Consider the following 15,770-nt stretch of genomic DNA (forward strand, 5'->3'; position numbering starts at 1 on the left):
TATCATATGGTGGTTTTCTGTAGTGATGTTTGATTCCTTTCTCTTTTGCTTTTCTGTACCTGCTCTACCAGTGAATCTTAGAGTTCTTTTATTTTCATGCTAGTAGACACTGTCTTTTTGCTTCCAGATTGAGGACTCTTATGAGCATTTCTTGTAGGACTAGTCTAGTGGTGATGCATTCCTTCAACTTTTGCTTGTCTGAGATGTTATTTCTCTTTCAGTTTTATTTATTATTTGTTGGAGAGACAGTCTCACTCTGTTGCCCTGGCTGGAGTTCCATGACATGGTCTCAGCTCACTGCAACCTCCGCCTGCCTGCCAGTTTCAAGCAATTCTCATGCCTCTGCCTCCTGAGTAGCTGGGACTACAGGCATGCGCCACCATGCCTGGCTAATTTTTTGTATTTTTAGTAGAGATGGGGTTTTGCCTTATTGCCCAGGCTGGTCTTGAACTCCTGAGCTCAGGCAGTCCACCCACCTTGGCCTCCCCAAGTGCTAGGATTACAGGCATGAGCCACTGCACCTGGCCCCACTTTTTCAGTTTTAGAGGATAGCTTCGCTAGCTATAGTATTCTTGACTGGCAGTCTTTTTCTTCCCACATATTAACTATATCATCTGATTGTGTCCTTTCCTCTAAGGTTTCTGCTGACAAACATGCTGTTTGTCTCATACGAATTCCCTTGTATGTGACTTGGTGTTTTTCTCTTGTTCTTTGTCTTTGGCTTTTGACATTTGACTCTGATGTGCCTCAGAGAAGACTTTTAAAATTGTATTTCTTTGGGGATCTTTGAGATGTCTGTATCTAGATGTTTACATCTCTCACAAGACTTGGGAGTTTTTCAGCTATTATTTCATTACATAGGTTTTATGTGCCTTTTCCCATCTCTACTATTTCTGTAACTCCCAATATTCAAAAAATTTTTTGCTCATCATGACCCATGTATCAGATACACTGTCTTCATTCTTTTCTTTTTCTTCATCTATATATATACATATGTTTTCAAAGATGGGGTTTCACCATATTGGTCAGGCTGGTCTTGAACTCTTGACCTCAGGTGATCCGTCCGCATCAGCCTCCCAAAGACCTGGGATTACAGGCGTGAGCCACTGTGCCTGGATTGTCTTACTTCTTTTTACTTTCTTTTTTTTTGTGCTTTTTGCTTTTTATTTGTCGGACCTCATATAAAAACCTCTTTTGAAGTTCAGAAATTCATTCTTCTGCTTGTTCTAGTCTATTGCCAACGTTCTCAGTTGTTTTTATTTTATGTATTGAATTCTCAGTTCCAGGATTTCTGTTTGGTTCCTTTTAATGCTATCTTTTTCATTGGTGAATTTATTTGGATCATAAATTGTTTTCCTGATCTCTTTGTATTTTCTATCTTTCCTATCAGGAATCTTTCCTGGTTCCTTTACATTATTCTGTATCTCACTATGTTTCCTTAAGCTCACTGTTTTGAATTTTATAGGCTTCCTTTTCTTTGGGATCTGTCACTGGAGAATTACCGTGTTCCTTTGGAGGTGTCTTGTTTCTGTGATTTTTCATGCTTCTTGTGTCCTCAATGTTGGTAACTGTGCAGCTGGTGTAACAGTCACTTCATCTAGTTTTAGGAGTTGACTTTTTTCTGTAGATGTATCTATGTTGTTGGTTAAGTATGGTGCTCTGGCATTGATGATGGGTGGGTGCATTGGTGTAGTCTCCATACACTTATGCTTTCTTCTGCTGTAATCAGCATCCGTATCTGTAAGTTCCTCAGTGGCTTATGGTGTGGTTGTTAGTCATGGGAGATGCTGTGTGAGGTCTTGATGGTGATGGGGAAGATAGCAGGCCAGTCCTCGGGCACATTGGTGGCACACACAAAGTACTAGTACCGGCAGCACTAGGCCAGGCTTGCCAGTTTTTGTTGGCAATGGAGTGCCTGAGTGGGCTGGCTCTTTGGCTTCCAGGTGGTGTGTGCTGGGATCAGAGTGGCAGTAATGGGCCAGCCCAAAGGACCTTGGTGACACTTGTGGCACCGGAGATGACAGTAGCAGCTGGGGCCCAACCTTGGATTCTTTGGTCGCATGCATGGGCACTGGTAGTGATGAAAGCAAGCTGTGTGGGCATGTCTCCCTGGCCCTCTATGAGGAACATTTAGGGGGGTTCCTCTGGCAGTGTGTGGAGCAGGCTTGTCCACAGGCTCACTGAAGACCCGCGCAAGAGCCTTTGTCAGTGGCTGTTGAGGCAGCCCTGTCTTCATGCTCCTGGCCGGCATGTGCAGGTACCGGTGGGGCAGTGGGACTGTCCTTGGTGGTAGTGGTAGACGGGGCCTGGGTAAATGCACGCAGGCCTGGGTGGGGCGGGCTGCTTCTTAGAGCCCTGGACAGTGTATGGGCGCACTGGCAGCAACAACAGCAGCAGCAAGCAAAGCGACCTTGTCTTCAGGCTTTCATATGGCTCACACGGGCACCAGCCCTGGTGGGTTTGGCAGGCTTGATCTCAGGCTCCAGCATGGTACACTCGAGTGGGCCAGTCCTCAGGGCTCCTAAAGGTATACACAGGTATGCACAGCACTGCCACTGAAGAGGGCAGGCCTGCTATTGGTGGCAGTGGTGGCAGTCAGGTGGCTCCCAGGCTCTGGAGAGCACCCACTTAGGATCCCTTTGACCTAGAGTAGTTTCCCTGGTAGGCTATTAGGTGACCACCTGTTTCCACAAGTATAGGGTGCTGTGGGGCAAGGGATTTGGGGGAGTCTGTCCTGGCTTTGAGATAATCCTGGCTGGGCTGGCTACCTCAGTTCTCTTTCCTTCTGTCTTCAGAGGATCCCCATCAATTTCCTGGTGAATTCCAGTGTGTTCTCTTTGATGTTTCCTCAAGTTATGTTTACCTACCTGCTGTTTTGGTTTTTCTTTTTGAAGGAGGTGAGTGCTGGGTGTTCTCAGTCAGCCTTCTCGATGATGTCTCTGTGCTGTGCATATTAAGGAAGGTATAGCCATGTTTTAAAACATGCACAATCGACCCTATAATTTTAAAATTTTCTACCACTTGAAAAACACACGCATTTCTAATTATTACCTCCCACCCCGCACACACACATCGCAGTTAATATGGCAGCAGGTTCAGGCTTGAAGCGCAATATCCTGTCTTTACCACGTCTGGTAGGGATTCGCCCTGGGGTTGTAGTTTCTATGGTATAACCCCTGAGTGCATTTCTTGTCAACGCAAAGACTTAAGAACCAAAGACGCAAGTTATCTACCACTCCCCCACCCAGCATTCTCCTAAACTGCCATGGACCCTCCTATTGAGCAGAGAGAAAATGGGAGTCACGAAGGAAATACTAGACCATAGCGATTCTGAAATACAGCCTGTTGTGCACTTCTACTTCTTTGATTTGGACCTCATGGGAGCCATCCTCTGTGGCCCTTTACGGTACCTTCTTGGCTCTTTGTTATATCCTTTCTTAAGCAATGACCTGGGTTTTCAGCTAAGCACTTTTCTCAGCCAGCTTCCTCCCCATAGAACTTCTTAGGTTCTAAGGCCTCTTTTCATTTTTACTGTCTTGATGTCTTTTAATCCACGCTAGCAAGCATTGCTATTGTTACTATAGTTCTCTTAAATATTTAAGAGTGCTGTGAATTTTACTTGGGTTCTTGTCATTGGAAAAACCACATGTCCAGATCTCTCTGAGATAAGCACTTCACCTTGCACTTCCTGTGAGGCTGAGTAAGATAGAGCCTTCAGATGTTTAAACCCTTAAGACCTTTAAGGGAATTTGAGGAACCACCTGAAATCTTTCAGAAGTCTTAAGAAAGTGCCTTATAGTCACAGTCTTGGCTTTACCTTCTGATGGTGTTCTCTGGCAGCACCCTGGATTTGATTTTATCCCAGAGACCATTTATCTCAGCAATACAGGTGCTCCTCAAGTTAGGATGGGGTTATGTCTAGATGACATTTGCATTTGTTATGTAGTGTTATGTAGGATATTTGCAATTTATGGACCATTATAAATTGTAAATATCAGAATTTGTGGGTAGGTTTTCCATTTACCATAAATTCCATTTACAGTGACTTTATTCTTATGCGGCCACACCCTTAAGCTAAGAGGTATACTCAGCCCATATCATTTTCACAGTATTATAAAATGTCAGAAAATGTTGAATTGAACCATGCTAAGTCAAGGACTGTCTGTATTTGGGACTCTGATATGTGGAAAGGCTGTAAAAAGGACACAGATGCTTAAACCCAGAAAGTCCTGGTTCCTTTATATGCAGTAGTCTTTCTTTAGCTTGTCTCTTGTGTTGGTTTTACTTTCAGCAGCTGTGTAGTAACAGTGTCCTTTCCTTCGGGTCCGGTATCATTGTCTTCACTATCCTTAAAACCCTTCCTACCAGCCTCTTCGAGGACCATCAGGCTTCCACTCACAGTCACTTTAAAACTCCTTTTGTTTTCATGCTTATTCTTCTGTAGGTCCTTTTTTCTTCTGCTTAGCTCCTGGTCCAGTGGCAAACCTACATGTTTTAGTAGTTTTTGTTGTTATGCAATCTATATGTAGTGTCCCTATCTGTATCAGTTACTTCTTGGTATGTAACAAAATGTCGTGTCTCAAAACAACATCTGTTTTGTTCATAAGCTGCAGTTATAAGCAAGGCTCAGTGGGGCCAGCTCACTTTTTGTTTACTTGGCATCAGCTGAGGTGACCTAAAGCTAGGGACTAGAATCATCTAAAGGCTTGTTCATTCACCTTTGTGGCATTTGAAGCTGCTTTGGCGGGATGTTAGGTAGGGAAGACAACTCAAACACCTACCTACATGAGGATTCACCATGTGGTTTGGGCTTTCTCACAGCATGGTGGCTACATTTTAAGGACTAGAGTCCCTAGAGAAAGAGAGTCAGGTGGAAGCTGTATGACATTTTGTAACCCAACCTCAGAAGTCACACAGCAGTTCTGCCACATTATGTTCCCAAGAAACCAGTTATTAATGCCAGCTTGGATTCAGGAGAGGGAATGTCATGGGAGAAGTGGCAAGCAATTTGCAGATGTTTGGAAACCACCACTTCACTTACCTTTTTAAAATAAGAAAGCCATAGTCATTTCCTCTAAAGGAAAGCAGTTCTTTCCAACTCAGCACCACTGAAATTTCAGTGAGATTTTTTATTGTCATCGTTTAATGTGCTCTCTTATTTCATGTAAAGCAGCAATGAATTACAAGATTGTGCTACTAAATTAAGGCATTTTTATTCAGAAAAGTGGTATGGATCATGCCATTCAACTTTTATACTGGAGATGTGATTGCTTCTTAACTCCAAGTATCATTACTCCTTGAAATGTAATTCACATTAACTTAAGACACTTGCAGTTCAGCAAGAGGCTTGTGGTGCTGGAATCCACTTTTTTCCAAGATTTATTAGAGTCTTATTTTCAGAGTCTTATTATGGGAGCCATTTCTTGACTGAGGCCCAAATAATTTAATATGATGCCCCTAAAACTTCCATGCAAATTACGGAGAATGACAGTGGGTTAAAGGCATAAGAGACTTGTGCTAAGGGGGTGACTTAGAGCCATTTTAAGGAGGAAAGCCGTGGAATGATCATAAAAAAACAGAAGTCTGAGATCAAATCCAAATGTTATGTGGAAAAAACGATGAAAGTAAAGGATATATTTTTGTGAATTCTTGTGGTTTTAACTTTGTTTTTAATTTTCTGAGTAATCCAAGGGTCTGTTTTTTATGAATCTACAACAGTATAGGTAATATTTTATTGCAACTGAATTCATTTCAAAAATGATTAGTTTTATGTTAGACCATTCTCAGTGTACTTCCTTTTATCTTTTTTATTTTCTGCCCATGCTCGAGTGCACTGGCACTGTCTCTGGTCACTGCAACCTCCACCTCCCCGATTCAAGCCATTCTCCTGCCTCGGCCTCCTGAGTAGCTGGGATTACAGGCACCCACCACCACACCCAGCTTATTTTTGTGCTTTTAGTAGAGATGGGGTTTTGCCATTGTTGGCCAGGCTTGTCTCTAACTCCTGACCTCAGGTGATCCATCCGCTTCGTCCTCCCAAACTGCTGGGATTACAGGTGTGAGCCACCACACCCGGCCTCTGTCTACCTCCGTCATTACCAAACTATATTGTTTTTTCACTCATGCAGGATGACCTTACAGAAGCACAGGAAACTGCACAATCACAATGTCTACATGTGGACCCAGTGATTCTTCTTCAGCAGACACTATTCTCTACGACAGCATTAAGAAAGAAATATAAAACACTACAGAAAGAAAATATGCAGCTGAAACAGGAAATTATAAGTCTCAAAAGTAATAATGAGAGAAATACGTTAAAACGTGGTGAAGCTGAACGGTATGAAGTGCTGATTGAAGGAAGATCAGGACAGAAGATAGTAGAAAAGTTAAACGAAATGCATCTCCTCTTGCAGGTTGGTTTATTTATCTGTAATGTGCTTTCATTCATTTCGCTGCAAATTCAATTTTGGATATATCCATCGTATATGTTTTCTCGACTTTTCTTACAGCAGTTTGTTTGGCAGGCTTCTAGAAGGAAGGTGATATCTGTTTCTCCCTTTAAATATTTTAGTTTCCATCATTCTTACAACTAAATTGATCTGCCATCGTAATAATTCTCACTAGAAAATCATTGATTACTAAGGCCAGTATGCATAAAAGACTAATATAAAAAATAAAAAAAATTGTGATTGAGAAATTATACCATACTCTTGAACTGCTTTTAAGTTACATTGTTCCATTTTTAAATTTTTAACTTGTTTCTGTCATTCTTTGGAGAATTGTTGTACAACTCAGACTCAATTATTAATTCAGTTGATGCTGATGATAAATATGTTAAGCTTGAGCTTCTTTCTTTCTTCACAGACTTAAAATTGTTCTCTGAATAACTGACTCCAAACAAAAGGAAACAAATGCACAGTAATTATTCAGGTTATAATTACTTTAAAAATGTTCCCTTTTAATTTATTTTAGGCTCAAGCAGCATCTCTAGAAAAGTTTCTGCAAAGGCTGAATGATTTTGCTTCAGAAGGAGCTCAGATGTAACTGAAAATCCAAGATCTGGAATCTGAACTCTCCAGAATAAAAACTTTGCAAGCTGCTGCTAATAAAACAGAATTACAAAGGTTTCAGGAACTCTACCTAAAAGAAGCAAAAGCTGTAAGATCCTTGTCAAAAGAACTGAGAAGGTAAGTCAGTATACAGAATCATAGCAAATAAGCTCATTAATTTGCCTTCCAAAGCATAATTTGTAGTGAGACAGGTTCATGAGATTTGCGGGAAGTGAAAGCTAACTAGATTGTACAATTTTTGAATATTGTAAATTATAAATAGTAGATGAACTTAACCTTCAAGTAAAATTGAAAATAGTAAATGAGCTTAACCTTTAAAATCTTAGTCCGGGACAGTTCATGTCGCTCCTGTGTTTTGGTTTTACGTGGCTTCCCCCAACCCCTTAATATTCTTGTATAGTTAATCTGATCTGTTAGGGTTTCAGCTAAATATTTGTGAAGCTTCATAATTTAGACAGTGATATCATGATAAAAATGTCAGTATTCCCTTAATTCAAAATATTAACGAATTTAATTAATTTTTGGAAGATGACAGCTGAAAACCTTGGGCCAAGTATGACTACTCTGGACACATTCTGGCACTTAGTAAATTCACTTTGCTTGATTATGAACATTAGAGGCGCCTTGAGAAGAAGTGTCCTGCAAAGCTTTTCCGCTCCACGTCAAGACACACTTGTGAAGTACAGAATGATTAACGTAGGGTTGAAGGGACGGATCACTTACTAAGTGATTAAAAAAAAAAAGCACCTCAGTCAGCCTGAGGGGGTGTGTGGAAGACAGAAAGGGCAGGCCCCACCTCTGATTCGTGGGCCACAGTGTTAGGAGCTGATTGTCGTAGGTGCTGCTCTAGCTCTCTTTGATCTCAGCTGTCTTGTTCTCCCCTAGGAAAAGTCTCCTTGAATGATTCCTCAATGCCAAATGCTCAATTTTTTCCAGATAATGGGTGAAATGTACAAGGGCAGTAAAAACAATTGTTTGAAAATGTCTTTGACTGATAGTTTTTTAAAAATCTCTAACTAGTTTACTAAATACAAGTATTTCTAGCTTTTATTTTTTTCTTTTAGCTTTTTAATTGTATGTATTTAAAGAGTACAACATGATTTATTGTATATAATTAAGGAGTACAACATGATTTCTAGGGGGATTTCCAACAAACAAGTAGTTGTTCCCTCTAGAAATATATGTACTTCTTTAGAACAATGTTAAAGCTGTAATTCGATACAGTAGGCGTGCTCTAACACATTTTCAGAGTTAAAATGTGGCTTATAGTATATTCCATCTACTCTTATGGCAACTTTTAGAACACTTGAAGTCATTTAGGAAAAAATGAAATACTAAGCATTTGTCTTTTGCAATCTTCACAGAACCAATGAGATGATAGCAGAGGTCAGTACCCAGCTTACTGTGGAGACGGAGAAGACCAGATATCCAGCCACTGCTTCTCCTACAAGGTCAGTCCTCGAGTCACCTTCTGTGGGAAATCTTAATGATAGTGAAGGTCTCAACAGAAAACATATTCAAAGAAAAAGCTTTCTAAAACTATAAACCCAAGACCCTTTCATATGTGATTTCTAAAGCTGTAAACCTAAGACCCTTTTACTTGTAATTTCTAAGGCTGTAAACCTAAGATTCTTTCATGTGTAATATCTAGAGTATAAGCCTATATAAAGGCAGAGCTTCCCTTTGTTAGGAGAGTGTGGTCATGTAGACACATTGTCGCCTGGCTCCAGGCCGTAATAATAATAATAATAATCACCTCTTCCTTCGCAGTTTGGTGTTCGAGGGATCTGTTTCTCGAGGCCAATCCTGCTTCAATCTCAGGTTTTCTACCCCTCATCATATGTGAATGATTGGTATCCACACACTAACCACACATGGATGTTTATTATTTAAAAGATCCAATGTGAATACTTTTAATACGTAGTATAAACCTGCAACACTTGATTAATCTCTATTCTTTAAAAGTTTTGTGATTTTCTTACATGAGTACACCTGTAATTGCTATTGGTCTTACAGCGTTTTAATCTCCATTTTTGTAAAATGTTTCTATTGCTATGCAATTGTACAGTGATTCTGAAATAAACAAATATCTGAATTTTTAAAGTAAAGCTCAGTTACGTCTCTGTAGCCATAACTTGATGACTAAGATGGCAGTGATGTCTAGAGTCCTTCAGTAGCAAATGTGACCAAACAGAATCAATTCTATTCTTTCTACCCCAAATTCCATGTAAAGCTGCACATGGACATCTCTGGACCGGTAACAGGAACCTTTTAGTTCAACCATGTGGTTTTGTGACATGGTAAAAGCCCTATAAAACTGCATACCTCAACCATACCTCGGCTTTCTGTTGAAACTGCTCTCTGTAACCCAAATGTGACAGGCAAGCAGTCCAAACCCAAGCCATCTCGGCCCCTGCGACTTGTAATTTCCACCCTACGCAGACAATGTGTAAACAAATGCTTATCTTGACTTTTGTGAACAGCTTAAGTAACAATCAGAATGTCAAAAGTCCCCTGGCCCTCGGAATGTCCGGAGCCCCTCACCCTCATCTCCACCCAGGAGGTGATTTACAGAATCTACTAGCCCTCAGAATGTCTGAAGCCCCTCACCCTCACTCCCAAGGTGGTTGTACAGGTATAAAAGGTCTTGACACCCTTCTTTTGGGGCCACAGGTCGGAGAGACGTGAGTCCTCCATGGCTGCCGGCAATAAAGACCCTGCAATCTGGCATACTTTTGTCTTGGTGTTGACTTAATGCTCGCTCCACTACAACAGTTTCACTCAGAGTAAGTCTGTTTCTGGGGATTTCAAAATGGATCCAAGAATGACAAGCTGTGTCAATTATAGAATTGGTAAAGGAAAAAAAAAAAAAGTTCAGCTATGTTTAACTCAGATTAGAGTATTTGTCTAACATTTGTCCATTTTTCAACTGGTGGAAAATTATAAAAGCTGGGCACAGTGGCACACACCTGTAATCCCAGCTACACCTGAGGCTGAGGGCAGACAGATCACTTGAGCCCAGGAGTTCAAGGCTTCAGTGTGTAATGATTGTTCTGTAGCACTGTAGCACTCCAGCCAGGGCAATATAGCAAGATTCTGCCTCTTATTAAAATTACAAAATCCATAAAACATTTGTATGAACAAAAATAAATAAATAGTTTTCTTTGTGTATATTTTTAATTTTTTAAATTTCAGTCAATGCACATTGGCTTATAGTTTCAGTGGTTTTGTTGTTGTTATTTTGTTTTTTGGCTTTTGTTTTGGTTTTGTTTTGTTTTGTTTATAAGACGGAGTTTTACCATGTTGGTTAGGCTGGTCTTGAACTCCTAACCTCAGGTGATCCGCCCACCTTGGCCTCCAAAGTGTCTGGAATACAGGTGTGAGCCACATCATGCAGCCTATTCTGTTTTTGTTTTTTTTTTGAGATGGAGTCTTGCTCTGTCGCCCAGGGTGGAGTGCACTGGTGCAATCTTGGCTCACTGCAACCTCTGCCTCCTGGGTTCAAGCGAGTCTCCTGCCTTGCCTCCCAAGCAGCTGGGATTATAGGTGTGCACCACCACACCCAGCTAATTTTTGTATTTTTAGTGGAGATGGGGTTTCACTATATTGGCCAGGTTGGCCTTAAACTCCTGACCTCGTGATCTGCCTGCCTCAGCCTCCCAGAGTCCAGGGATTACAGGTGTGAGCCACCATGCCTGGCTTAGTTTTGGTGTTTTTATGATCTCCTTAATGCACAGAAAATTAGCATAGGCCCACATGGAATGAGGCCTCAACCTTGTGTTTACCTGGCTATTTCATGTCCTAACATATCACAGAAGAGCAAATCTGTGGTTTCTTAGACAGCATTGCAGCCAAATAGCTTAAAAGGCAATGCATTAANCACGGTGAATATCTGCCTCAGATATTGGGCAGTTTATATCATTACCACGGTGTGACATTAGTACTAGCAACAGTAATTTTCAGTTGGGCAACTCCACAAAATTCATAAAATATTTGTATGAACAAAAATAAATAGTTTTCTTTGTGTATATTTTTATTTTTTTTAATTTCAGTCAATGCACATTGGCTTATAGTTTCAGTGGTTTTGTTGTTATTTTGTTTTTTGGGTTTTATTTTGTTTTGTTTTGTTTATAAGACGGGGTTTCACCATGTTGGTCAGGCTGGTCATGAACCCCTGACCTCAGGTGATCCGCCCCGCCTTGGCCTCCAAAGTGCTTGGATTACAGGTGTGAGCCACTACATCCAGCCTATTGGGTTTTTTTTGTTTTGAGATGGAGTCTTGCTCTGTCACCGAGGGTGGGGTGCAGTGGTGCAATCTTGGCTCACTGCAACCTCTGCCTCTTGGGTTCAAGCGATTCTCCTGCCTCAGCCTCCCAAGCAGCTGGGATTATAGGCATGCACCACCACCAAACCCAGCTAATTTTTATATTTTTAATGGAGATGGGGTTTCACTATATTGGCCAGGTTGGTCTTGAACTCCTGCCTCAGCCTCCCAAAGTCCAAGGATTACAGGCGTGAGCCACCATGCCTGGCTTAGTTTTGGTGTTTTTATGATATCCTTAATGCACAGAAAATTAGCATAGGCCCACATGGAATGAGGCCTCGACCTTGTTGTGTTTACCTGGCTATTTCATGTCCTAATATATCACAGAAGAGCAAATCTGTGGTTTCTTAGACAGCATTGCAGCCAAATAGCTTAAAAGGCAATGCATTAAATTATTGTTTTAATACATAGATTTCAGGAGCTCAGCTAGCTGAGATTTTTAATCGTATTGTCCGCTTAGGTTTTATTTTTCTGAAAAAAAAAGTAAGATGATTAGCATCCAAATGCTTCAGTCATGAAATTGTACCACTGGGTACAAAAGGAAAATCAATGTTAAATATGTCTGTAAATTGTTAAGCATGATGCAAATATAATGTTCTCATTAGTACTGTGAACCCCCAAAATTTGAGACAGGCCTCAGTTAATTGAGAAAGTTTGTTTTGCCAAAGTTGAGGACACATGCCATGACGCAGCCTCAGGAAATCCTGATGACATGTATCCAGGGTGGTCGGGGCACATCTTGGTTTTATACATTTTAGGGAGACAGGAGACATCAATTAATATATGTGAGAAGTACATTGGTTCAGTCTGGAAAGGTGGGACAACTTGAAGTCAAGGGAGGAAGACTGGAAGTTGGGAGGGGGCTTCCTTCCAGATAGGTGAGAGACAGTGGCATTCTTTTGAGTTTCCGATTTGCCTTTCCAAAGGAGACAGGCAGATATGCATTTATCTCAGTGAGCAGAGAAAGAACTTTGAATAGAATAGGAGGCAGGTTTTTTTTTTTTTTTTTGGGACGGAGTTTCGCTCTTGTTACCCAGGCTGGAGTGCAATGGCGCGATCTCGGCTTACCGCAGGGAGGCAGGTTTTTGCTAAGCAATTTCCAGCTTGAGTTTTCCTTTTAGCTAAGTTAATTTGGGTCCCAAGATATTTTTTCTTTTCACAGTACTTACCAGAAAAATGAGGTAATGTATCATTTTACAAGATGGTGATGAGAGAGTATAAAAAGCAGACCTGATGCAAGGGAAGATTTTTGAGGAATGATTTTTTCTTAATTTTTTGTGGGGGCCTTTCACTGGCCAGGAAAAAACTGGAGTCATCAATACTCAAGACCCCTTTCCTAAGCTTTTGGGTCCCAGAGGCACTCCCTCCCTATGTCCTGGATCTGTCCCTTTTCCCTCTGCTTTCACAGCTGACCTGGGATGTCTTTCCCAAAGGCAGTTGCCCTCCACTGTCATTTATGTGGCGAAATAGTCAAGGGTCAGGGAAAGGCTGGAAGAGAATTGGTGCAGGGGGAAGCCACTCCGGGAGTGGAAAGGGGCAGAGACTTCTACCATGTACTCTTATTTATAAGAGTTTGAAGAGAAAATGACCTGTATTTAAAGTTGTCATACAAAAAGTATTCTCTCTCTACAGAGTTACGATTTCTTCAGTATAAAAGTAAGCAATTTGTTAAGGAGAATATCTCATTTTTATGTTAACAAAATTGAAGAAGTACGAAAGCATTTGTGAATGGGGTAGAAAGAAATAATAAAATCTATTACACTGGTAATATTTAGCAGAAGAGTTTTTGGGAGAAAAGATAACTTTACAGTAGTAGTGTCTTAGTTTGAGTCATGTAAAAATGTACTTTTACATAGTGCTTATGAGTGGCAATATCTAGGGGTTCTTTGAAGAAAGGCTTCCCCCTTTATCTGGTATCAAGTTACTTCTTTTATGATGCCTGGCTGGTAATGCTGTTGTCATGTTGTTATACCAGAGCGAGAATAGAAAGTTAACACCAAGACAAAAGTATGCCAAATTGCAGGGTCTTTATTGCCGGCGGCCACGGAGGAGGACTCACGTCTCTTCAACCTGTGGCCCCGAAAGGAGGGTGTCAAGACCTTTTATGCCCGTAAACCACCTCCTGGGTAGGGATGGGGGCAAGGGGCTTTGGATGTTCCAAGAACTAGTGGACTTTGGACATTCTGTAAACTACCTCCTGGGTAGGGGTGAGGGTGAGGGGCTTCGGACATTCCGATTGTTACTTAAGTGGTTCACAGAAGTTAAGCGTTAGTTTACACACTGTCTGGGTAGGGTGGAAATTACAGACCTTAGTTACTTATTACAAGTCTCAGGGGCCCACATGGCGTGAGTTTGGACTGCTTGCCTGTCACATCAGGGTTACAGAGAGCAGTTTCAACAGAAAGCTGAGGTTGTAGTTGAGGTATGCAGTTTTATGGGGCTTTTACCATGTCACAATGTTACTTACTCTATAAAGCCTATTTATAATGTTTTTGTCACAGAAATGTTATGGAAAGGAGGCTCAAAATATTGGTGAACCTGTTAGTGAAAGAAAAAATTGACACCTAAAATTTGTAAAGGCATGAGATATCATTATCATTCTTGCCACAAACCATCTCAGACCCTGTCTGGGCCTTTAGTGAGAGAGTGCCTATTCTACAAAAGATTTAAATGAGAGCACTCTAGATAGAAACACTGACAGTAAGTTAGAAATATTCCCACACCTTTCATAATTAAGTAGATAACTATAACTTGTCAGATGCTTCAAAAATGGGTACTAATTTCTGAAAAGAAATCAAAGTTGCGAAATCAAAGTTGCAGTTAAATAACAATATTGTTTTCCTAGTTTCTAATTCTAGACACACATGATTCAATGAAAGTAAGATTGAAAACTGGCTCTAACCTATTTTTATTCTTGTTTTCATGGAAATTTTCGTGTCCATATGAATAAAGAAATGTTAACCATAATAGTATTTTTAATAAATTTTTTTTTTTTTTTTTTTTGAGACAGAGTTTCGCTCTTGTTACCCAGGCTGGAGTGCAATGGCGCGATCTCGGCTCACCGCAACCTCCGCCTCCTGGGTTCAGGCAATTCTCCTGCCTCAACCTCCTGAGTAGCTGGGATTACAGGCACGCGCCACCATGCCCAGCTAATGTTTTGTATTTTTAGTAGAGACGGGGTTTCACCATGTTGACCAGGATGGTCTCGATCTCTTGACCTCGTGATCCACCCGCCTCGGCCTCCCAAAGTGCTGGGATTACAGGCTTGAGCCACCGCGCCCGGCTAAATATTTTTAATAAATATTTTAATAAATATGAATAAATTTTTAATAAATATTTTTAATCTTTTGCCAGTGGAATATATTCACATGCCATCACAACAACACTGCTTTCTTCAAGTGTGTATTAAAGATCCTGTGCTGAATTAATAGTAAAGAACATACGTTAAAATTATTATTTTATACAAGTGGAGAATGGCGAGTTCATTTTAAGGAACTATTCATTAAAGTGAAAAACTGATTAGACTTTTATAAAGGGCAGAGTTTTGATAAGAATGGGAAAGTAATGCACTCATTGCAAAATATGAGTTGAACTGTTTAACCTCTGTACTAATAAGGGAAAACCTCACACGTTTGAAATGACATTGTCAAACAGACCAATATTAATTGTGCTTTTATGAGATTAAACAGCATAACACATATATGTTCTCCTTTATCTAAACTTAAAATACGAATTTATGTGATTTTTTTTTTTTTAAGCAATCTTCAAGTTAGGTCTAGTCTCTGAAAGTATTATTTAAAGGCCACATTTTGTAATTGATACTTCTTACCATAAAAGGTCTCTTCTTAAACATTATAAATAACATTTGACTTATTTCAGATGCAGCAGAAGTTGGAAAATGATATGCCTATAGGAGCAGCAGGTACGTAACCAAAAAAAATTTTTTTTTCTGAGACAGTCTCTCACCCTATCGCCCAGGCTGGAGTGCAATGGCACGATCTCAGCTCACTGCAAACTCTGCTGCCCTGGTTCAAGCAATTCTCTTACCTCAGCCTCCCAAGTAGCTGGGATTACAGGCACCTCCCACTATGCCCGGCCAGTTTTTGTATTTTTAGTAGAGACGGGGTTTCACCATCTTGGCCAGGCTGGTCTTGAACTCCTGACTTTGTGATCCACTCGCCTTGGCCTCCCAAAGTGCTGGGATTACAGGCATGAGCCACTGTGGCTGGCCATTACCAAAATTTATAAATTAGATTTAGATTAAGTAATATATGTGTGAAATAAACTGCAAATGGCATCCCTTTTCATTCTTTGGTTAATAGGTCCTACATTAAATATTTGAAAACTTGAACATGTATAATGAAGAGCATGTATAA

At 40.5% G+C, this 15,770-nt stretch overlaps 1 protein-coding gene across 1 annotated transcript in view; it reads left to right on the plus strand.

Annotated features, from left to right (window-relative positions):
* CCDC144A (coiled-coil domain containing 144A) overlaps positions 1–15,770 on the plus strand; it is a 50,278-nt gene that overhangs the window by 30,439 nt on the left and 4,069 nt on the right. Inside the window, 4 exon segments of the mRNA XM_037732099.1 lie at positions 6,129–6,413; positions 6,973–7,187; positions 8,435–8,630; positions 15,265–15,316. Coding sequence (XP_037588027.1) covers positions 6,129–6,413; positions 6,973–7,187; positions 8,435–8,630; positions 15,265–15,316 — 748 coding nt within the window.

The sequence above is a fragment of the Cebus imitator genome, unplaced genomic scaffold (assembly GCF_001604975.1).
Source record: "Cebus imitator isolate Cc_AM_T3 unplaced genomic scaffold, Cebus_imitator-1.0 Scaffold441, whole genome shotgun sequence".
In the NCBI taxonomy this organism is placed as follows: Eukaryota; Metazoa; Chordata; class Mammalia; order Primates; family Cebidae; genus Cebus; species Cebus imitator.